This window comes from Carassius gibelio, chromosome B21, assembly GCF_023724105.1.
Source record: "Carassius gibelio isolate Cgi1373 ecotype wild population from Czech Republic chromosome B21, carGib1.2-hapl.c, whole genome shotgun sequence".
In the NCBI taxonomy this organism is placed as follows: Eukaryota; Metazoa; Chordata; class Actinopteri; order Cypriniformes; family Cyprinidae; genus Carassius; species Carassius gibelio.
The window spans coordinates 5720614-5746886 of NC_068416.1; the positions used below are offsets into that span (position 1 = coordinate 5720614).

The 26273-nt window shown below is 35.3% G+C and overlaps 1 protein-coding gene across 1 annotated transcript in view; it reads right to left on the reverse strand.

The window, feature by feature from the left end:
* The window catches only part of LOC127986492 (serine/threonine-protein kinase 10), a 36749-nt gene that overhangs the window by 8384 nt on the left and 2092 nt on the right, over positions 1-26273 (reverse strand). The window contains exons 2-9 of the mRNA XM_052588761.1: positions 19756-19920; positions 10097-10145; positions 9545-9694; positions 7989-8061; positions 5491-5685; positions 5240-5321; positions 2903-3037; positions 1314-1931 (exon numbers count right to left, since the gene is read on the reverse strand). Of these exons, the coding sequence (XP_052444721.1) occupies positions 1314-1931; positions 2903-3037; positions 5240-5321; positions 5491-5685; positions 7989-8061; positions 9545-9694; positions 10097-10145; positions 19756-19920 (1467 nt within the window). The remainder of the gene's footprint in view (positions 1-1313; positions 1932-2902; positions 3038-5239; positions 5322-5490; positions 5686-7988; positions 8062-9544; positions 9695-10096; positions 10146-19755; positions 19921-26273) is intronic.

Here is a 26273-nt window from a genome sequence, read left to right on the forward strand (position 1 = left end):
TCCTTATCTAATTTAACTTGATATATATTTGAGTTTAATTCAAATAAACAAATATATACACGAATGTCAAAAGTTGGAGATCAGTCAGTTTTCTATATACATATATATATATATTTTCCCGAAGATAATGTGACACTGAAGACTGGAGGAATTTTGCTGAAAATACAGCTTTGTTTACAGAAATAATTTACAGTTTAACAGATATTCACATAGAAAATATTTCTTTTAAATTGTAATAATATTACATTTTTTTCTGTATTTTTGATCAAATAAATGCAACCTTGATGAGCAAAAGAGACGTCTTTCAAAAAATGTATATATATATATATATGTGTGTGTGTGTGTGTGTGTGTGTGTGTGTGTGTGTGTGTGTATATATATATATATATACACATATATATACATACACACACACACACACACACATACATGTAAACATATACTAAAACAGCACTGATTTATAGACCCAGAGGAATAATGAATGGTTAAACTGGAGCAAGAAAGAAGAAAAGATGAAGCAAAACCATGTGAAGCATGTGAACCGGAAGAAGTGAGACTAAAACCAGTTCTGACAGGAAGTGTTAGCAGCTCAAATATCTATATATATATATATAAACTGTAAATATTTAAACATCATGGAAGTATTTGTTCAAAGTTCATATATCTGGAAGCTTTGTCGTTTGGTTTAATTGGATCATCAGACACTGTTGAAATCGTATTTGATTGGATCTCATTCTGAGACGCAGCAGAGCAAACACTCTCATCCTCTCTAGAAAGACACTGACAGCACGTTTGTCGTTTCTATATCACACTCGTCCTGTGATGTGGTTTCAGCGCGACAGAGACACAATATCCAGACTGTGTGTGTTAGAGTGCATCAGCGCTTGCTTTCTGACGGTGCGTGTCAGAACTGAAGGACAAGAGCTCAGCGTCTGCATCACGCTGCAAATATGACAGAAATGAGCAACGAGGCTGTTCTCCGCAGAACTCAACAATCACCACACAGAGACCGAGGCACAATGCTGAATGCAGCAGAGACAAAGAGCGCTCGGGAGAAATGCATGACGCCAGCCTCACAGACGAGCCGCTGCAAATATGCAACAAATCAATGACTTCATTTACAGTGATGCTCTGTTTCTGAAGGTTACAGTGGAGCACAATACAAGTCCATGAGGGAAGATGTTGATAATACACACACACACACACACATAAGAGCAAGTGTGACATTGCTGTTCCATGCAGAAGGGGAGTTGAGGTTTTGAAAATCATGTTTGTCCACCTGTAAATGAAACATGATTTAAACACAGACTCACCCGTATGGAGATGGTGCCCAGGTCTTTGTTGACGGACATATCCCCGGACAGGTTCAAGCTGATGTCCATGTTCTCACTCGTCACATCAGAGAATCGTTTCGACAACCTGCCGTTTGATAACCTTTCCCCATCCTCTCCAGCCAGTGAGGAGCGGTCGCTCATCACAGACACGCGATTGTTTGGGTCTCCAGTCTCGGTTCGGCTCAGAATGGCATGCGGCTGCTGGCTGGGCGTTTCTCTCGTGCTAAGAGCTTCATCCTTCTCCGGTTTCTCTGAGGCTTGCTCCGATCCGGATGACTCTGAAGGTTCAGGTGTTTTCAGAGATGCTAGCTCTGGCTCTGAGCTAGCGACCGTCTTGGGCTCCTCCTCGGAGGTCGGCGTGCTCTTTCCATCCTCGATGCCGGAGTCCGAGCTGGAGGTCTTGCCTGACGCCTCGCTCTCAGGTTTGTCGTGATCCTCATCTGGAAACCTGTCGCTGAGATCATCCTGGTCTTTCAAAGGGTTTTCGGTGGACGCAGGAGTCCTGGGGTCTTCCTCGAGCTCCATTGGAGCTCCATTGTGGTGATGGTCCCCGTATAAACTGGTCTCACTGGTTTCTGACGGGTCTTTGACGGGCACCTAAACAGAAAGCGGCTTACGTGAGATAAAAGCCTGACAATTTACATTCTTACCATACATTTCCATCATATAGACGTATGTAACTTGAGATGAGCTATAACTAAACAACTTTGATTTTCTGTAAACGCTTAAAGCTGGAGACAGGCCAGAAACGGTCAGTAAACTCGTACACAGCTGCAGGCCTTCTCCCTTATAACGGTGTCCTTGCCAAAACCAGGAACCAATTGTCCTGTGCTTTATTTAACTCTGAAGAAATGTGGACGGCTTGTCCTTTGTTTCATTTTTTGCACATGAAGGCCAGATTTGGAGCGGAGGAGGAAGTGTGCGAGGGGTTATTTTGAAACGCCTGTACCATTGTGTCATGTCAACACGTTTACTGCACACGGCCTCGAAGAGATCTTTAAAGAGAGACGCTGATGTGAAAGTTGGAAAGCTGTTACAGACACATGAGAGGAAGTGATGTCACAACAGCATTGTGCTCTAATGGGACATCGAGGGAAGCCGTGTTGCCAAGTCCTTGGTTTTACAGCAGGAATCATGCTACTTTACACTGTTTTTTTTTTTATAGTGTATAGTTGTGTATTAAAACGACCTGGAGCACTATTTCGGAGTTGAGGGGAAAACATGCAGTTGGGCTAGTTTATTTATTTTAATTTTTTTGCAGACCTGGCAACCATGCAAAAGGACTTCTACAAGTTTTCTGAAGCTAAACGTAAGATTATAGACCGTTTTAAGCCCAAATAAAACAAATGTGCTTACTGTGTATACATTACATACACCGCAGCAATGGTAAAGTTTACATATCTGCATAATTAATTGAGTTCTAAGCATACGGCATATGGACACACCCGCCCTGAATCACAGGATAAACTTTCCACACTTTAACCATTACAGACGTCTGTCTCTCTTCATGCCCCGAGCACTTTTCCATGAGCAGTGCATGTATACAGTGAGAGATGTGTGACTCGTACAGATAAGAGGTCTGCAGGGTCCTCGTCTTCTGCTTCTTCATGATTGTCCTCGATCTCCTCCATCACCTCGGCCTTGGCTTCGGCCACCAGCTCTCTCAGCGGACGGTTGGTCTTCACCGAACTGACGAAGGGATGCTGAAACACAAAGATTATTCACTGTGCATATTAACAATAACACGTCACCTTGAGCAGCACACACAACAAATAACATAAACAGAGTCTGTGTTCTTCTACTCAAAACCCTGCTGTAGTCGAATATAACGTCATGTGACCTCTCAGATTCACTTGAAATACACTTGTGATCAGCAGAATTGGCAGTCAATTACACAAAAAACCAATGAAATGTTGACGTTGAGTGAGTCTGGGGTTTAATTAGGAGAAGAGCGGGTGCTCGGGTACTGAAGTGTGAAAGCAGCAGTGTACTGGAGAGAAACACTGCTCTCATCTATTATTCAGCTGAGTTACACCTTGTTTAATTGAAGCGTCCCAGCCGCCGAGCGTATGTGAGCCCGAGTCAAGCGTTAAAATAATGCAGCCAGAAACATATCAACTACCCTCACCGATGAGCGCAACTACAGCCAATGCATCCCAATTCACATTACCATGCATCCTAAACTGCTTCCCAATTCATAGTTTGCTCAAAACAGCCTGTCCATGTAGCCTGGATGACTGTATAAAAGCTGCCTTTGTGGACATGCATGTGATGCACTTTAATGCATGTGATGCTGTTTTAGGTGTGTTAAAGCCTTGTGACCTCCACCTTGGTTTCAGCGATCAGCTTTAAACTAGAGACTGGTCTATAAAGACTGACGTTGCAGTAAATGTTTGGCACTCCAACAGTCTATAAATTGATATATGAACTCCGCACAGAAAAGCATGCAATGTCACCTTCAGCCCAGCAAACACCTGTCTCCAGGCTGTGTTGTACGCAGCAGAGCGTTAAATGAATATGTAATACGAAACACCCAGAAGAGAGAGTGCTATCAGAGCAGGAGTTACTCTATATTCAGTGGCTGCTCCGCAGGTGTCCAGAATTAACTCCTAGCACATGTGACAACAGCAGGAGAACTACCAGCCAAACATTAGGAATTACAAATAATGCCACATTTTGATATCGCCATTAAAGTTAATTCACAAAAGTTATTTTATATACATAGTGTTAATGTTTCAAATAACTTATACTAATAACTCAAAACGTAAAAATATGGGTTAAATAATGTTCCATTGTTATTCAGCGGAACAGATATATTAATGCAAAAATAAAACAACAAAAGAAAAAAGTGATCAGACTAAATTTCAAAGATTTTGCTGACAGACGCGTTAAATCTAGTGGTGTGGAGGACAGTGGCAAGGATTTAAAATTAATGTTGATTAGTTTATATTAGGACTTAGCTGTGGTTATAAAATAAGCCTTTTAATGATGTCTTATTGTTACATTGAGTAACATTTTAGACATTTTCAAGATACCCCATCTTCTGAGAAAAAAAATTAAATAGACATTTTAAGATACAAATATATATACATATATGTTGTTGTGTGTGTATATATATATATATATATATATATATATATATCTATGTTTATATTAAAGCTGCTATAAATGTTTTATTGTTTTGATGCATGAAACCCCATCTTTAAAGTTGTCCAAATGAAGTTCTTAGCAATGCATATTGCTAATAAAAAATTAAGTTTTGATATATTTACAGTAGGGAATTTGCTAAACATCTTGATGGAACATGATATTTACTTAATATCCTAATCCTAATATCCTAAAAATATATAATTTTGACTCAAACAATGTATTGTTGTCTATTTCTACAAATATACCTGTGCTAAGACTGCTTTTGTGCTGCAGGGTCACATATACTTAGGGAAAAAACTACTAATAAATGCAAAAACTACAAGTGGAAATTATCCACTGAAGGAAAAGCTGTTTTGAGGATTCGAGGATTGTGTTTGTGTCATCGGCACAATCACTGCGCATCATTCTAACAGTTTGATGTAAACTATCGTGTTGCCATTTCTAATCGAATTTCCAGCAGGTTTTGAAGCCGGTTCAGAACTAATTAGGGCCGTTTTCATTTTGTAAACTCCTCAAGTGCTCAGTTCAGCGGAAGGGTGGAGGTGGAGAAATCTCCTAAAGGAAGAATGCAAATTGCTGTAATTCCCTTCATCCAGCAGCACAGGAAGCCTTTGGGGTTTGTGGCGGCCGTTTCCTTCACACGCATTCATTTGCACATACTACGGTCTCAAAATACCTTCGCGTTAAATTACACGAGAGCAGCGGTGATGTACAGTATGTGGACACGTGACCCGTCCATGTGTGCGATTTCTTACTTCTAGAAGCTGAGCAGCCGTTGGCCTGGTCTCAGGGTTTCGGTCCAAAGCTTTTTTCAGGAAATCCTTGAATTCCATCGACCTGAAATATACAAAACCATTAAACATTCGCCCGAGAGGGGGATATAATCGTATTCAGTCATATTCTAGACGTGTTAACTGCTATAAATCTAAGAAAAAGGACAGGACAGCCCATCTTTGGAGGGAGTCTCACAGTAATGATGCGAGTCACTGAAATCGTTGTGGCTCACCACTTGGCCGGCTGCTCCAGGGTGGGAGGCTCAGACTTGGCGATCTTTAGCAGGACCCTCATGGGGTTCAGCTCGTGGTGGGGCGGCTCTATCTGAGCCAGCTCGATCAGCGTGATGCCCAGAGACCAGATGTCGGCTTTGTAGTCGTATGGAGCGTCCTTCATGGTCTCGCACATCACCACCTCTGGAGCCATCCTGAACATACAAGAGACATTCTGTAATGTCTGTAAGCAGGACATTCCCAGTGAAGGGAACAAGTATTTGGTACTTGGTACTTGTAATTGGATTACAGTTACTTTTTTATGGATTACATGATTACATATCATTCACACAAAGACAGTAAATATTCATAATGTATTGAGTCACACCACTTCTTATTCAGTTTCTTAATAAACAAACATACATACATATACATACATAAATATTACTGCTGTCAAACGATTAATCACATCAAAAAATAAGAACTTGTTTACATAATATGAGTGTGTACTGTGTTTTTCATTAAGTATATATAAATACACACATGCATGTATACATTTAAGATTAATATGTTATATTAGTATATTAAATAAGTTTATATATGATATGAATTATATAAATATATTCATGTAAATACATGAATATATTAATTTCAAAAATATACTGTATGAGTTTATATTTATATATACATAATAAATATACACAGTGCACACACATTATGTAAAAAACTTTTTGGATGCGATTAATCCCGATTAATAACTTGACAGCAATAAAAAAGAACGAACAAAAAAACAATCAAAATACATTAAAAAAAAAAAATTTTAAACACTGTTTAAAAATTTAAAACGATTTAAAACCATGTTTCAACAATTTCAATGCTTTCACCATATAAATATATGAGACTATTAATTATTCAAGCTGTTGAATAATACATCTTCATCATATTCAGTGATTATTATTATCACTAATTATTAATCTGCGATAGGGGACCACAATACCTGTCAGCTTTGAAATAGAGATTTATACATTATCTGAATAAATGACCTTTCCATTGATGTGTGGTTTGTTATGATATGACAATATTTGTCTGAGACACAACTATTTGAAAATCTGGAATCTGTTTGAGAAAATCATCTTTAAAGTATGAAGTTCTCGGCAATATATATTACTAATCAAAAATGTTTTGACGTATTTATGGTAGGAAATTTACAAAATATCTTCATGGAACATCCAAATTATTTTTGGAATAAAATAAAAATTGACCATTTTGACTCATACAATGTATTGTTGGCTATTGATACAAATATACCTGTGTTACTTATGATAAATATTTAAAGTCTGGACAAAAATATTTAAAACCTGGAAGACTTTAGTCATTTAATGTCACATTTGAAATCTTTCCTAAGCTTTTTTGTGAGGCGAACAACTTTGACCTAAAATATTTACTTGTAATATTTACCCCCCCCCCCCAAAGATTTCAATAATTTATATCCAAGGTAATCTAAAAGTTTAATGCAATCAGACTACATTACCTAATATGTAATATTTTGTCATGTAATCTGTAATTGACTACAAATTGTAAGTCATCTACTAAAAACTGTTGGCCAGTAACTGAAAGAATTTACTACAATCCACTAATAGAATTGATAACGTTTGTTTACGAGTCAGATAAAGCCCTTGAAAGGAAGTACAAAGATAAGAAAGATATTTAATATCAGGACATTCAAACTGAACTCTAGTTAATGATTGCTTTAGTCCTGTGGGACACAACAAACCCCTACCTTTCTATTAGTTTGATCGGAATTCATGAAATGTGTAATTATTAATTATAAGTCTGTTTTGTATAATTATATCATGCATTATGGAGTGCCAAAATGATTGAGCTCAGTTTAAGCAGCACATGAAGCGATCATCTCTTCCTCTTTACTACTAGTTATAGCACAAAATAAACATGAGTGAACATCTGAAGGTGTTGATGAAGACGTTAATAAAAGATAGCACTTAATCTGTTAACTGTCACCCATCCACTCTGTGGGACGCCTACATTTACTTCACTATATTACAATTAAATCTAATCTAATCTTGACAAACTATATATTGTTGGAAAGGTCTAAGACTCCCAAATATATATTTTTCCAATGTTTTTTGTTAACAATTATGTAGGAAAAGTAATCGATTAAATTATGACAAGAGTGCACCCTCAAAAATCTAAAATATAACTGGAGTTTTGACCTTTGTTTAAAAAAAAAAAAAGACTTCTTTGTTGCCTTTTTCTCTATCACATTTTAGAAATCATCAGAAGTTATATATCGACTGAAAACTTAAAATTGCAAAATTCATCCTTTAAAACCCATTTTAAAATCAGACATTGCATTACCAAGTAAATGGTACATCAATATCATGTTAAAAAAAATATTTTCATTCATGAAGTATAAAAATTTAAGTTTGGATCGTGCACTACAAAGTCAATGTTCAAAAATTTGAGTGACAGTTAAGGGGTTAATAGCAAAAGCACTTACCAATATGGCGTCCCAATAAAAGAGTCTCGTCGTTGAAGAGTTTTGGTGTTTTTTGCAGAAACTCCAAAATCCGCTGTAACAAAAATAGCAGATAATGTTGGATTACATGAATATTTCATCCCCGTTTCAAAAAGGCCACATTATAATCTGTAAAACCTATAACATATATTTTATACTATTTTACATGTTGGGGTTCGTAAGATTATGTAATGTTTTTAAATTAAAGAAGCCTCTTCTATTCACCAAAGCTGCATTTGTTTGATTGAAAATACAGTAAAAACTGTAAAAAATTTCTGTGTTTATATCTGTTAAAGAGTAATTTATTTCTGTGATGCACAGCTGTATTTTCAGCATCATTCCTCCAGTCTTAAGTGTCACATGATCTTCAGAAATCTGAATAATATGATGATTTGCTGCTCAGGAAACATTTGTGATCATTATCAATGTTGAAAATAACAGGAAGTTACTTCAAATAGGAAAAAAATAACTTACAATATTAGTGGTTTGAGCTGTATTTTTTAGCAATTCAATACCATTTTGTTTGGTTTTTGGTGGTGGGGGGGTCTGCCTAGCATGCATGTATTATTCTATATGTATATTATGCTATATGGATATGTATTTCTGTGTCAGCTATGACATATACGACTCCTCAGTCATGTGTGGAGCAGATGTGAAGCAGCATTCAGAGGGAATAATTTGCTCATTCAATCACTAAATCCAGTGAGACTTGAGCAGAGCAGTGTAATGAAATATTATGAGTCAGCTCTTGGCAAACTGTGGTACTTTACAACACAACTTTCATACAAGGTTTCAAGGAAGTGTGGAATGTGTGTGTGTGTGTGTGTGTGTGTGTGTAAGGGTGTGAGAAAGGTCAAAAGAATTAGTAGGAGATCTTTTGCTCTGTAACAAACCCTACCTAAAAAGCCTTTTAAGGCACCACAGCTGCACACCTGATCACTTTAATATGGCCTTTGCTGAATGAAAGAATTAAATGAATGGTAATGTATTATTATGGCTTCCACAAAAATATGAAGCAGCAAAACTACTTATCAACACTGAATCCACTAATCAGAAATGTTTTTTTTTAGCAGCAAATCTTCATATTAGTATGATTTCTGAACGATCATGTGACACTGGAGTAATGACGCGGAAAAATCACTTATTTTTACATGCAAAAATGATATTTTTAGTGTAATTGTATCCAATACATAGAGCCTTGGTTGGCATAAGAGTGTTCTTTAAAAAAAATAAAATTACGATAAAATACAATTAAAAAAAAATACAAAAATAAAATCTTAGTACAGAGTTGTTTCGTGAGTATTCCAAATCAATCATGTTTTTTTTCCAATCCATTTAAAAATCTAATTAGAAAGAGTTTATGTGCTTGAGAAAAAAAGAAAAGAAAAGACAAATGATACCAAATATATAGCTTTTTCCAGAAGAGAAACCTCAGCACAAATCAACTTGTTTAAATTTCATAATCATGGTTGTCAGTTTTAAACCGCACCCAACTGAAATCAAAACGATGCGTCAGACTGATTCGTCTACATACGAACCTAGCTTGATGTCTCCGTCCAGTGTGAGGAGAACGTTTCCAGCCTTCAGGTCTCTGTGGATGATCTTCATGCTGTGGAGATACTGAAGAGCCTCCAGCATTTGTTTACAGACCACCTGAATCTGAGGCTCTTCAAGACCCCTGTCCAGCTCTGAAGGACACAAACAATAAACTCTTCAGACCAGTGCGTCAAACACTTGAAAAGAAAAAAGCTATTATATTATATAAAGCCAAGTTGAACCCTATTTTTTATTATTAAAAGGTATTTTACAATTAAAAATTAAAAATCTGTCAAATGTCAAACACACAAAACATGCATATTCAATAAACTTTAGGAGGCAGGGCAGTTTAAGCAAAGTCAATGAACTTTAAGTGACCTTGACTGGCTCGTTAATAAAACACCCAAAATAATGCAATATCCTGTTTAAACTTCAGAGAAAAATGAGTTTGCCTACTCACCCATGAGCTAATAACAAAAGATAATCAAAAGGAAGCAGGGGGCTTTTATAAAAACGAAAACATTAAGGGAAGCAACAGGAGATTCAGGTCTTACCTAACATTGTGGCATCGACTGCACCTCCGGGGCAAAACTCGATCATTATCTGTGGGGGGTAAATGAGGTACAACGAGAGATGCTTTAGTTCAGGAAAGAGATTTCTGGCTGATTCAGAAACAGAACTCAGTGGAGTTGAAAGAAACGAGTCACTTGATATAAACAGGAAAAGGTGGTGCAGTGCATGGGAATAGAACAATGTCAGACTGATCCAGTTTATTTGAGAATTAGAGGAACGAACGTCATGACTTGTTCACTCATACAAAAGTTTGGGATTAGTAATATTTGTAATTTTTTAAGAATTCTCTTCTGTTGACCAAGGCTGCATTTATATAATCAAAAGTACAGTGAAATCTGTAATATTGTAAAATATTATTACAACTTAAAATAGATGATTGCCATGTAAATATATAGTAGAAAATAAAATGTATTCATGTGATCAAAGCTGAATATTCAGCATCATTACTCCAATCTCTTTTTTTGTCGCATGATCCTTCAGAAGTAATTATAATATTCTGATTTATTATCGGTGTTTGTAACTGTTGTCTTTTCTATCACATTTGATTAATTTAACACATCCTTACTGAATACAATTATTAATTTCTTTCAAAAAAAAAAAGAAAAAAAAAAAAAGAAAGAAAGAAAACTTACTGGCACCAAATTTTGGAACAGTAATGTTTTGGTAAAAAAAAAACGAGTGCTTTTCCAGTTTAGCAATGTTAAAATATTTAACAAAGGGGCGGGGTTAGGGTTGGCTGGCCCACTCACAACTGCTGCTTCTGGAAAAAAATTGTGTTTAAACGCAGGACATCTTTCCGAGCACATCAACCGGGAGACTTTCCAGAGCTTCAGCAGAACATCAGTTAACTGCGGTCAGATGAGATGTCAGGCCATGATAAAACACGATGCATATAAGATCCGTGTCACCCTCAGCAGCGGGACCTCTTAAAGTAATAGCAGCCAAAACAACCTAATAACCAGGTCTGTTCATCAAAGAACACAAGAAAAAGAGGGAATCAGTAACATTTGTAGTTTTAAGGATTTGTCTATATTTAATTTAATGTAATGTAATGTAATGTAATTTAATTTAAGGGCACAGGTAAATAAGACATTTATTTAAATAGGTTTATATGAAGATGGCTTTATGTTCACATAAATTAGAATTTGCTATTTTCTTTTATCTAATAAAGGTTAAAATTGATAGATCTCATTTATACTGTACTGTTGAATAGCTATAATCAATTGTCAAATTCATAGAGACATCAGTATTATTGGTATCGGTGATACTCGCCTGCAGTCATAAAAACAAAAAGATACAACTAAACAAATATTTTAAAACAAAATGCTGTTTTTATGTTTTATATATTTATGTATATTTGATGTGAAATTATTGCAATATAAAAGTGTATTTAAAAACTTTAATATTAGGTAAGATTAATCACCATTAACCGTGATTCATTTCAGAAAACAAATAAGAAAATGATTCATAAAAAAAGAATGTTAACACTAATACAAAAGATTTCTATTAAAAACAAATGCTGTTTTTTTTTTTTTTTTACTTTTTATTCACCGAATAATCCTGAAAAAAAGTACCACAGGATCCAAAAATAAATAAATAATTAAGCAGCACAACTGCTTAAAAAAAATAGAATTTTAAATTGTCATAATATTGGGGAAATGGGGGAAGTCGTGGCCTAATGGTTAGTGATTCGGACTCATAATCCAAAGGTTGCAAGTCTGAGTCTTGGGCCGGCAGGAATTGTAGGTGTGTAGAGTGAATGGACAGCACTCTCTCCACCTTCAATACAAAGACTGAGGTGCCTTTGAGCAGGACAACGAACCCCCAACTGCTCCCCGGGCGCCGCAGCATAAATGGCTGCCCACTGCTCTGGGTGTGTGTTCACAGTGTGTGTGTGTGTGTGTGCACTTTGGATGGGTTAAATGCAGAGCACGAATTCAGAGTATGGGTCACCATACTTGGCTGTTTGTCACGTCACGTCACTTTTTAATTTCATATAAGTGTTTTCACTGTATTTTTGATCAAATAAATGCAGCCTTGATGAACAGAAAAAACTTATTTAAAAAACATGAACTTGAACAGACTACTGTATGTGCTATAGTTTGAAAAATAATACTCAAATCACTCTTATTTCGATGGAACCTGAGTTATTCAGTCTTTGCATGTATTTCTAGATTGTGCAGATTTTTCAGTTTTTATTCCTCTATTTTAATATTTACAGAGTGTGTGTAAAAAAAAAAACAACAACAACAAAGGATTAAAGATTAGGGATGCACGATATTAGATTTTTGCCGATATCCCAAACTCTTTTTACAGATAGCGGTACATTTCCTTTTGTTTGGAAACAACACCAAGTCTCTCCTGTATAGAGATTCTAAACAAATATTTTTTTTTACATTTTGGTTAGTTTTTAACAAAAACTTGTTTGTTAGAATTTAAATAAACAATGATTAATTTATTTTATAATAATAGTACATTGAAAGCTTTGAAAATAATTATAAATCAACTATAAATCAATTACTTTTTTCAGAGACTGATAACCTTAACTTTTTCATTTTTTTATTTAGCATTTGAAGATGGTCTAAAGAGTTGTAAACATTCTGAAAATCTTTCAGAGCTCATAATCTGTTTTAAATTCCATTTAAATAACCTAATTATGTCGATCTAACACTTTTTCTTTTTTCAAAAGATGGATTTTTTAGCTTTTTTAACCTGCCTCTAGCAAAATATATTAAGTTAGGCCCCATAATAATTCAGTATCATAAACTCTTATATCATGTAAACAGGAATGCTATGACATGACTAACAAATGTCATCACGTTCAAATGACAAAGATACACAATATCTCTAATGTGTGTGTCAAAGCTGTTGATTAACCTCAACTTGATAAGCTCAACATACAAAAAGCCTTGCCATATGTTGCAAATGATAACCACTCTAAATCATTTTGTTTTTGCAGTCAAAGCAAATTCCTGAGTCATTAGACAATTTCTCAGCATTTTCTCAATGCTTTCTCCAGATTAATGGGATAACCGCCTACCTACGTGAGCCAAGAAAGCCTACACCATACATCGCCAGCCAAAATAATAATGGACCAAGATCTTCACATACTGTAGTTTGGCTGTCACTCATATGAATTTACAAGTTCTCCAAACAGTTCCAGAAAGATCCTTCAAGATTTCTATACAAATATAACAGAAGTAAGAGGAATTTCCTCTGGAACTGAGAAAGAGCGACTTCGGGAGAGTAAAACTTAAGGAATGTGTCACTAATATCAAGCCTGTCAATCAATCTACACTGACCTACTTTAAAATGAATCTTCATGCTGCATGGTCATGGTTTCGACACGTTTTCATGTTTGACATGCTTAACTGATGAGATGCGCATGACAATCGCGTTCAACTATTGCACATCCCTTTATCAAATGTACACCAAAGTCCATTTTTTACATATAAATAGCATGCCAAATTGAAAAAAAAAACATGCTATTGATATGAACTTTCATGAGTTTGGGTTGGACATACATGTGTACGCTTTCTACATACTGTAAGTTTCCTAGAGGGAGAGTGGTTTAAGAAAAGAAAACTCAAAGCGCTAAAAGAAACTTTACTTAGCACAGAATTTTATCTTTGTGTCTCTGGAACATTTGTGTTGGTGCATATTCATATTGTTATCAGACTAAGGAGCCAACTTTAACCTGAGCATGTGAATATTATTGTTATTTTCAACATTAAGATGTGAGACAATATAAACATGATAAATCCAGGCCGACTCCAATGTAAGTACGTTCTGTAGTGTAATTGACATGGTCTGATATATTTTCGTTTGCTCTGTTTGAGTTTTAATGCTTTTGTGTTTTATATATATTTTTACACGTTTTCTAAGAAAACCCTGAGATACAATGTTGTGTTGGGTAAGAATGTGTATAATGTCGAATCATAAGCTGGTTTAGAAATGGTGACAAAAACTAGATAAAAAAACATTTCTAATTAAAAGCCATTTAAAAAAAACTAATATTTAAATATTTGTTTTTTATGAGCCCAAATGCCCATCCCTAATCAATATGTAATCACAAGTCATTCCAAAACACATACTATATAAAATTAATGAATGTAAAAATACAAGGCGGCACAATAGATGTTATTAAACTAGTCCATGTGACTTTTGTGCTATACAGTTAAACTCTTCTGGAGTCATATGATTACAATGTATGAGGAAGAGGCCTAATTTTTCACTGCCATTCTTCAAATTCACATGGTTTTGGAACAGCATGATTAATGAAAACAGAATCTTCATTTTTGGCTGGACTACTCCTTTAGGAATGTACTTTGAGAGATTCTTCAGTGTTTAAGTAGAACAGCAGAGTTTGTAAAGTCTTGTAAATCCTGAGAAAAAACTGCAAAAGTACTCAAAACTATTTGTTCATGGAAATACTGTCCCGTCAAAGCAAAGCCCACCACCCTCATGTCTCGACCCCTGTAGACTGGAAAACACAAGTGTCTGTATATTTAGTGATGGAGGCGATAACACAATGACACAAGGTTTCATGACTGCCTCCAAGATACATAAACCACATACCAAAGCAAAGAGACATGGCATCAATCCAACAAACCAATGCACAATCCAATAAAACTGCTGCTTTCTATGATGGACAGCAACTTCACTCCTGAATCCCTCCACTTATACAATTAAACCAAAACTTATTCAGACACATGTCTCACATCATCACAGTTTATTCTCTACAGTTTAGAAAATGGTCATTAAATATAAAAAGAACTCAGAGTTGAACAGTGTCAGAACAAATTAATCTTGATAATGTCAAAAACTTTGATAGAAAGTAGGGGTGCTCCGATCACGATCGGCCGATCGTTAATGCGCATCTTGTCAGTAAAGCCGGTTTTCTAATCAGCGGTTAATTCCATCAGGTGCGTGATTTCTCATAGAGCAGCTGTTACTACACAGAGCCGTTGTTAATAGAGAAGATGGGCCAATAAACGCTGAAAATTAACTTGATTTGCGCATCTTCTCTATTAACAACGGCTCTGTGTAGTAACAGCTTCTCTATGAGAAATCACGCACCTGATGGAATTAACCGCTGATTAGAAAACCGGCTTTACTGACAAGATGCGCATTAACGATCGGGCCGATCGTGATCGGAGCACCTCTAATAGAAAGGTATGAAATGGATTATAATCAGCCAGCAATTATTCAGCTGTTAAATAAGTAGACAACTAAATAATACCAATTTAGGTCAACCAATTACCAAGCAATGCTTAATTGTGTTAAGTCGGTGGTGTAAAAAATGTTGGTTATGTGGTTATCAATTGGCCTTTGGTTTCTGGATAAAGTGACATTGGGTTTCACTTAGTAAATGCACACATGCACAAAATCTGCATACATTTTACAAACAAGTCATGATTCATCAATAAGCTTCATGCAAAACTTTACACATGAATGCAAAAATCACATACTCTAACTAGCCTTAAAAATGTGTCTAAAAAAGTCTCTAGGAAATATATACTGGTCTCTAGATATGGACTGGGACATGGCTCAGGATTCAAGCCCAAGAATACAGTTTAATAACCTTAACAACAAAATTTTATAAGGCTGACGTCACTGACCAAGTTTGCCTGTGTCATGATCATACTATTAAATAACTGCTGTATGTTCCATAAAGGGTGTTTCCTATGGCCAATGACTCTTGGTTAGTATCCAGCATCCCCGTTACCCTACAAAGGACGAGCTGTTTGCAAAACGGCTGGATAGATGAATGAATGCTGAATGACAGCAAATAAAGCCACATCTACTGTGTACTACATAAAAGACTCCCTTTCAGCATATTCATTATTGTCCACATTGTCCAATGAGTCAATGGCCTGACAGATAATCCAGGTGTTTTTCAAACAATACACACATGACTGTGTTTGCAGAGAGAATTTACAGGAAGAGCATTTTAAGAGCTATTATAAACACGATCCTGAAGATATTACAGAAAATACAGTGATCACAGACCATTTTTGTCTATTTTGGTATATATTACAAATATCTCAAATAGTATACTTTTTGTGCCATATGGGGTATAACGTTTTTTTTTCACTTTAACATTTCAAAATCAATGTAAATTTAGATATTCAATCTGGACAGATGGATGGATGGATATAATATAATGAAAATTAAACTTCAGTGTCACCTGAATTACTACAAACTGGATAAACCATCTACATCATTTGTTTGCTTTCTGAAATGCGTGGAATCTTTCAAATGACACACCGATGCCCACAGGCACAGAAGGGCAGAATAACAGGTCAGACAACATTAACAAAGTCAAATTGTGAGAGGTTGAGCAAACACACACACACACACACGCAGGTGAGATTCCTTGAGTGCTTACACACACACACACATACACACACACACACACACACACACACACACACACACACATCTCAGACAAACGCAACAAGAGGTTAAACAAACAGAAACGACTGAGGGTTTAATGAGACAATTCCTCAACACTGTTAACAGCTGTCAGAGTCAATAAATACTCTAACTCCACTGATTCCGGACATGTGCCCTGAACCTTATTCAACCTGCTAAATAATTAATTACGATGATTATCACTTTCCCCTCACTGGCACAGAGCTCCACTTTACATTTAGATGCAACAGATGGCTAAAGGACTTTATCCAAGAGCCTGCAGAGAGATGAGCTACGATAATGATCATGGATTTTCCTTGATGCTTTAAAATAAAAGATTTAGATGTAGCATGTTAACCTGGAATGGAAACTTTACAGCCACCTGCCTACTATTTAATAGCATGTGATACAGCATGAAGTAAATAATAATTTATGTGTTCAACACTATTACACTTCTTTGTTGTCTCTGCTATCAATAACAATAGAACCATCACAGAAAATTGTAATGGTTTCACTACAAACATTACAAACGATCCACTTTTAACCATTAAAAATTGGTTTTCTGTAGTGTGTTTTAGGACATAAGCCACCAATAGAAGGTGACCAATTACCAGACCCAAAGGATCCATTACAGTTTCCATTAAAACCAATACAAGTCCCATTATAACCAGTAAAACCATTAGATTTTGTAATGGTGTCCACTGTTTCTTTTTTTCAGCAGGGGTAAAAACCTTGAGTAACACTGACTTGAAGTTCAGATTATAGCCATATAATGTTCTTCACGGGACGTAATGTTTTCAAATAGTATACTAATCAGCAAAAACATCCTATTGTTGACCTTTGCTGAGACACTAGACTCAACATTCATTACTGATAATGTCGAGGCACACTGAACTGAAGCAGACAGTGTGTGATGGCGATAAAGAGGATTAGAGAAGATTACGCTGGCGGTGAGCGCACAGATGGAGGAGAGACAGCAGTCCTTCATCCGGCTGTTTAATTGGCTCTTAGGAGCGACAGCTTACAAGAGTTCAGAAGATCCCATGACCCGCGAAGATACGAGGCCTGAGGCATGAGGCCAGAGATCTTCAAACACCTGCTACTTGTTTACACGGCTGCTGACCCCTACACTCTTCAGGCGGTAAAAAAAATAAGTTATACCTGTAGGTGTTGCTATATTTTTTTACATATATGTATGTAAAGGCAATCCACAGCTAGCTGTACAAGGTTGGGGGTTTAGATTCCCCAGGAACACATGATAGGTAAAAATTAATAGCGTGAATGCACTGTAAGTCGCTTTGGATAAAAGTGTCTGCTAAATGCATAAATTTAATTTCATTTTAATTTAATAAATCTGAATAAATACAAAGTAAAAGTAAGTTTGCCAAAAAGGTCTGCCAGTTCAAATCAAATCAAACATTACACATACATAACAGTTCAGTATCTAGTTCAACCAAATGCTTGATGTCTGAGCATCTGCATCACCAGATACAGTGAAGTCAACATGACACACTCCAGTTAAAAAGAACAAGTGCTCGTTATGTTTGACGACAAGTGAGCAGCTATTTCCTTTCACAAAACAAAACCCCACAAACATTCCCATCTGAATGCAGTTCATCGAGAGAGAGATTTTACGACCAGACGCCTCGTCCACACCCAGATATGTTCGTCTCTGACTGTGAAGGATTGCGATTACGGGCGTCTACTGATGACAACAGAACACACCTATTACTATAGTATGACAAAATGCAAATTTGACAAGTGTCACTGCTAATTATAAACATTTCTATTACTAATCTATCAAACATTTGCAGTTTAAAAGCTATCTATAAATCAACAGAGCACTGCGGTTATGACGTATTTTGTAGAACAACTTGGAAGTTACCTAATAGGATTTTCCATTGGCTTTTGGATGCCTGTGGAAAATAAGTTCTTTGACCAACAATAGATTATGATTCTTACACATTTTGTTCAACACGACAATCTTCACAAATAAACTCTGCTTTTACATACATTTACATACATTGGACAGAAGCTGTTATTAATGAACTACACCTCGGTCACATGACAACCTTAATGTTTGACAAGGCATTCAGTCTTTATCTTTCAGTCTTAAGTTTGAGTTAGCGAATCATAGCCAGAGACCTTATTTTCAGCATGTAGCTAAAAAACTATTCAAAGAAACTAATCGAATTAATCAGGGCAATGGAACCGGAAGCGCTGAAATGCAATCTTGTTTTTGGGTTTTGGCCTGAAAAAAGGTCATCCCTGCATAATTTTATAGAATAATATCTTGAGTCCAGCCAAAGTCTGCATGCTGCCATTTCTTTGAACACTGAACATCCAGTTTGCTTCTTTTCTGAAAAGTTTAATTCTCAATTGAGAATAGGGAATCAACTTCTGTAAAGTGTTCAGCCACTGATCCCACCCTGACGAACTATGTGAACTACTGAGCTTAGCAAATCATTTACACGTTATAAAAACGTAACAAAATTCACACAGCAGTAGAATATGCTTTCAGAAGTAAATATGGTTACATTCATGCACTGTTCAGTTATTAACAAGAGTGACAAAAGCATTTTATAAACTAACCGACAGCTTTAAAAGACTCCGAGAACAATTTCATTAAATCTCGTCTGTTAATCATCAATTCTCATTAGAAACAGATTATGCAGGTTGCTCTGTCACTGCAAATGGTTATCATGAAAAATATAATTATGCATGTATTTCAGTGAAACGATAAACACTATGCATCTACGATATGGTTAATGTAAAGCTAGATATTTGATATTTGGTAATTGAATATTAAGCTGTCAAACTTGCATATTATCTGTAAAAATAGACACTTTTGTTGCATTTTATGCCAATGGTGAAAGTTGTAAGTTTGCATGTCTGTAAGTCAAATAAAATATTATTATTTATATCCGTTTAGATATTATATTAATATCCCTTTAGATTTTAATAATAAACCTATCAATCTCTGTGTAAAAATGATGATCTCAAGTAATTTAACCCCCATATGAATAACTCCGTAAATATTCCTCCATGACATTTAATATTTTGGCTTTCTTCTTCATTTATGTATATCTTTCAGAGGTTGATTTATCACTGAATGATCAGATGAGGGTGTGTCTCCAAACATGATTAATTTAAGCTCACTGAGTAATTCAGAAACTATGTCACACCTTGTAGTGCTCAAGAAAGCTATTTTTTAACATCTTACCGACAGTTTGTTGTCGTAGAAGAAGGCATCGAGCAGTTTGACGATGTACTGATGGTCGCAGGATGCTAAGATGTCGATCTCCACCATGTAGTCCTCCAGCTCCTCTTCACTTTTGGTTTCAATGACTTTGGCTGCAGCTAGTGCACCGGTTTCTTTATTCTGGGCCTGAAAAACAAAGCAGCTCCGCATCAAAACAAAGTCGGTGTTATACACATGATCTCATGCTGATATTCCTGTTTCATGCTGTTTCAGGCCTTTAGTTCTCTATTAGAGTTAAATAATGGCCATTACTGCTGTTTTACTGCAGACGCTGGGTAAAGGTTTGATGGGTGTTTGAATGGAAAGAATTTGGCAAAAATAAGAAATTATATATATATATATATTTTTTTTTTACATGCATCAATGAATCAATGCAAGTAAGAGTGTTAATGATGAATCTAATAATAATAATAATAATAATAATAATAATAATCTACTTTAAAATGTGTTAAGTTCTTACGTTGTACTTTTATAAGATTCCATGTTTTATATGAATTGTATCTGTATTCTTCTATTTTATCCTGGTTTAATGTTTCTAAAAAACTTTTATAAAAGTTTAATGATTCCTAAAAAGAGATGTAACCAGCAAGTAAAAAGTAATCAAATTATAACACACATATATATATATTAGTGCTGTCAATCGATTAAAAAAATTAACTAATTAATCGCACAATTTTTTAAAATTAATCGCGATTAATTGCAATTAAAAGACTGAAACTTTTTGGATATGTAAATGTAAAATGTAAATAATTAATGTAAACTCAAGACAAAGAAACTATTTAAATTCAAAATATGATTGTTTATTGGAATTTTTGTTTAACTTGTAACACAGATTTTCTCATGTAAACAACATACCTGCAATAAACCATCAATATCCTCCAAATTAACTGTTGGCTTGAAAGCCATATTTATTACAGAAATAAAAACACAGGCATGCAAGTACCATTTGAATTTCAAAACAATCAATGCCAATAAAAAACAAAAATGATTTCCATGCTGAATTCTAAGTGGACTGCAAAAAAATTCCAAAGTATAGTCATTGCCAGTGCTTTAAGTGGGCCGGTACGCACCTGTACTCAGTACCGCCACTTCCAAATATAGCTCTTGAGCGTACCGCCACCTCTCCGTGCGCCCAGAACGTGCTTGTAGCGTACCGGTACGCTCATTTGGACATCTGTTTTAATAGAGGTTTTAATCTTTTACCTGCACTGCCGATTTTCAGAGCGCCCTTCACAATGCAAGCTTCCTAATTCATCCCACCCAGAGCAGAAACTACATTACCCATTCACCCTTAAGTTACACAAGTGAATAGCGCATGTGTCGCTTTTCCCACTGTTAAGTGTCAACAACTCAACGTGGCCGGAGAAGGTGTGTGAAACTCGTTGTGAGTTATACTAAAGCAAAATCTTGAGTATTTATTGTCTGATAAACATTAAAAACTGTCTGCGGAGGTTGAGTCGTCCTGCAGCCCCCGCTGGCTGTTCATTGGCTGCAGCATCTTTTTTCTAAGTTCTAAAAAAATACCGTAGACGGCAAGGCACAAATTTAGATATTCATTTATCTAATTAATCTATAGCCTATGCACAAAGACAATATGATCTTTTTGTCCCCTTTTTGTTTTAAAGCTTGATGAAGAGAGAGAGCGCAAGTTGCTGCAGCTGAGGAGGACAGTGATGCACGCGCACAGGAGTGATTGACAGTTCGCGGCACTGTGTACAAAAAATACTCCGCTACACAATTATTTTGTTATTTTCGTTTAAGCTTATTAACGTTAGCGTCACAGAAAGGTCTGATTTACGCACTGTTACAGTCATTGTTTTTTTGTTTTTTTTTAACAATGACATTTGAGTTCATGATTTTAATGTTGCTGTTTCTTGTGGCAGACTAAATGAAGAGTAATGTTTCTTGTGGCAGACTGAAGAGTAATCCGGCAGAGTTTTATACTGAAACTTTCCGTCTAAAAGTCCTTCCTTGGTCTTATCCATATTTCTTTGCACGTTGAACACACATAGGCCACAACTAGAAATAAAAAAAACTGCAACCGCGTTAATTGCGTTATTTTTTTTTAACGTGTTAAATATTTCAAATTAATCGAATGCGTTAACGCGCTAATTTTGACAGCACTAATATATATATATATATATATATATATATATATAGATAGATTTTTTTTTTTTTTTTACTTTCTTGAATAAAGTTGTGTGGGTGCACACATCTATAATCTTATTCATTTTATTCAGTATTTCGTCATATATATATTTCATAGTTATTAATTACAAATATTCATTTTTTTTTCAAACTATTATAGTTAGTGGTATTTTTTATAGCTATTTTTAGGATGTAACTCATAGCTTTACAGAAAAGTATGTTTCTACAATATTTAGTAGTAGCTTATCAGTGGTGACTATCAGGTTATGTGCATATTACATACATTTTCTGAAAAATTAATACAAGCCGTAGTCAAAGAGACTACAATTAATTTTGAGGAGTAACATTTTAAACTGTGAACAAACCTTGATTTGCCATAAAAATCCAATTACCTTTATTTATTGCATTTTTGTCACAAGAAAAAACCTAAACATCTTTAATTTTTCAAATGCTGAGGAGCAATCCATATTTTTTTAGAATTGTGTCATGCATTTCCAAATAAATGTATACAGTCAAACAGAAATAGTCTTCACGTATGAGATTTGAGAAACATGTTGTTAGTATGCAGCGTTAATCGAGGTGGAGTCGGTCATTGTGGTTAGATGTTTTTAGAGGAAACCGTGTTGCCAAACCACTCAAAAAACAAGACTTCCGCTTTTTTTCAGCAGACATGATTTGGCACAACTAACAGACAGTAAGACTTGTGTACGTTTAACTGTGAGAAAATGTAGCACAGAAGAGAATGAAAGTAGAACAGGTCGAGATTGCTAGTTTAGTTTCATACAAAATAGAGGGAAACTATTAAAAAACAATGTTAGTGTATTGTCAGAGGTATTTGGCATTGCTAGCAGTTGCTTGGGTGTCTGTGGTCACGCGGAGGGGTGGTACTTTTTACAAATGAGTCTCACGCTAATGTGATGCTTGAACTAACTAACTTCTGTCTTAACCTCCGTTCAATGAAACAACGGAAAAGAAACTCCACACACCCTCTGACTAAGAAGAAGTAGATCAGAAGACCTCTGTACAGATCCTTCTTATAAGCTTACGTCTTCCTTTTCATGATTTAGGGGTGTGTGATAATTAATTAACAATGTGTGAGCTGACATTATCGAGTATGTCTTAAGCATTGACTGCCTGATGAAACCCATTAGAATTAAGTTTGAATGTTTCTATAACGCAAGTTATGAAAGCAAAGAATATCTCTATGTAGTTTTTTATATTTACAAGATATAGTTCAGTAATGACGTGCAAGCAAAAGTGCCGTTTTCCTGAATATCAGCATGTGAGCGCATTCGCAAATGTTGCACTGATTTTATACAATTTGACAAATAAAAAATGAAGGTTGAGTGAGTTACATTTTAGACACAATCCTGTCTGATGTTAATTTTCTTTGTGGCTAATGAAAAAGGTTCCTGTAGCAGAACATCTGGGCATCTCAGAGCAACACTGCAATGAATGATCTACTTTTAAACAAATCATTGGAGTCAATGAGTCAATGATCCATTCATAAATACTTCATTTCTAAATTAATCATTAAGACGGGGATTTCCCCGGACGGTTTTAATGTCATATTTATTTATCCAGGGAAGACCTAAACCTTGCAAAGTATCTCATTTAATTATAATTTTTCCACACATTCTGTGATTGAAAACACATGGCCTAAAAATGAATGCAGGCAATATTAAGATCAATAATGCCATTGTAGAGGATTTGTTTTTGAAAAGATAAAGTAAATAATGGAGATATATATAAGTTTAATGGTTGTCCTCTGATTGTCTTTCATTGGTTGGACAAACAGATGACTAGGGTTTGTACAGAACAGCTGACGTGTATCAGAAACACTCCTAGAGCCACAAATAAAGCATGAAATCCACATACATTTCCACCGAGAGGATAACAGAACCTGCTCAAAGAGATCGAGCAGAAGTCAAAGCTTTTCACCCCAGCTAAATATCCTGCAGGGCCATCGTAAACCCTCAATTACAGCAGGATAGTGTACTTTCAACCCAGTGTAATGGCCATTTCATCACGTCCATAAAAACAATACACCTCTGTTTACATCTGGTAAGAGCACACCTTCAGGAAAACAGCTATCTTTCAGCAGGTAATGTTACTTTTATTGGGTTTTTTCCATTTCGTTATTCCAAAAGCTGATTTTATTACCAGGTAGGGCTTACACAAGTCAACCAGTCATCAGATTGCGTCAGAATTACCATAATTATAAAGAGTTTCTATTCTGAGCTATTCTCGGAAACTATGTTTTGTTATGGCAACACTCATAATAATGGATCCATGTGTGGCTTTATGAATGATGACAGCGAAACATGTCATAACTACACTTCATTTTGCAAAACTTTACATAAAGATAACATCAATTGACAAAAATAATGGTGAAGCAAATCAATTTGTTGAGGTTCCTACAAAACGTTTGAAATAGATGTATATTTTCACTCTCTAATTTCACAAATAATTACAAAGAAATGGCTAGTAATTGAGTCCATCATGAAATATTTAAGTATAAAGACTTGTAAAACAGACTCCTAAAAACGAATGTTACAGAAAATGTGTTAAACAAGTTATATATCATTAAAAAAAAGCTTTAAATGAAGTAAAGAAATACTGTTGGTTGGGTTTAAGTTATTAAGTTAGTTAGTAACCCTCTGCTTCAAACAACATTAACTTTAAACCAAAGTTAAGCCTTGGACTCATTGTCATTAACACGACTTTATGAGGATGAATAGGGTCACTTTAATAAAACAGAATGACCAAACGAAACGGTTTGTCAAGAACAGCATGACAAACATAAATACTTGATTATCTCGCCGTCTTAAAGTTCAGTAAGTGGCTTAAATGGTTTTGATGAACTGGGTGGCAATTGCAAAGCTTCAAATAATGATGGACTGAAACAATGAGGCCTGACCCAGATCCTTACACTGTGGATGATGATGATGATGAAGTTTATCTAATATGCAGAACATGTTCATCTCCACCCACGCTCTTATCGTTCAGAAGCCAGCAGCACTGAACGCTGATGATTAGTTGAGCTCACGTGATCGTCATCACACACTACAGCCATGTGCTTTCACGTGTTCTCCATCAATAATTAACAATCAAAGAGATACCCAACATTAACTAACAAGAGCACTAAATAACTGAACTGAACCAGCTCCACGAGAATTAAACATACTGACATTATTGGGGTGGAAATATTGAAAAATTTTAATTCTTCACTAAATCATATGGCGCATCTAAAATTTAAGTTGACTTCAATTTCGTTTTTTTGGCGCAATTCATTTATAACGTTCAAATTGGGGTGGAAATATGGGCCAATATTCGAATTCTTTAACAAATGGCGTGGTACATGATTTGATTGAATTCAATTCAGTTACTTTGTTGCAGTTCAGCAGAAATGATTTATGTATCGATTACACAGATTAATACAAGTCTGTTAAACTGCAAAGAAATATGTAACACTTCTGTTAAAGTAGTAATAAACTGAATGGGTTTAAAATAGGTTTATAGAGATATTTTAGCCATTTTCATGCTTGAATAAGATTCATTATTTTCCAGATTAGAAGCAATCTGAATATGATTGTTTACATAAACTCAAATAGAGTCAAATAGTTAATAATAAACTATGCCTTAGGTTTTTAAGTGCAGAAATCTGAATGGTTTCGTTTATGCACTGTATGACTTGCCTATAGGTCGAAATTATATTTTGTACATTTCCTACTGTAAATATATTAAAACCTATGTTTTGATTAGTAATATGCATTGCTAAGAACTTCAATTGCACAACTTTAAAGATGATTTTCTCAACATTTAGATTTTTTTGCTCGCTCAGATTCCAGATTTTGAAATAGTTGCATCTCAGACAAATATTGTTCTCCGAACAAACCAGACATCAATGGAGAGATGATTTATTCAGCTTTGAGATGAATCTCAATTTTAAAAGAATGACCCTTATCACTGGTTTTGTGCTCCATTGTCACAAACAAAAACAAAATATCTAGTCCTATTGTGTCTGAAATGGGAGTTACCCGATATTAATCTTTTTGTTTATGGTAAAACATGCTTCAATAAACGGGTAGAACAAGAATATGCAGAATTTGGATCTAATTTGATCTCCGGTTGCTTTTGAAGATACACTCCATGTAGCATATTTTCTAATCAAAACTATGAGCGAGAGATGAGAAACACCAATATTTCTGGTTAATCTTTAAACACTATTTTGATCAAATGAGTGGTTATGAATTATTAGTTTTTTAATGCACTGTCATTTGGTTTGCTCTTTTATTAGAGTAATGAGGAAGTATTACACACGGTCAGAA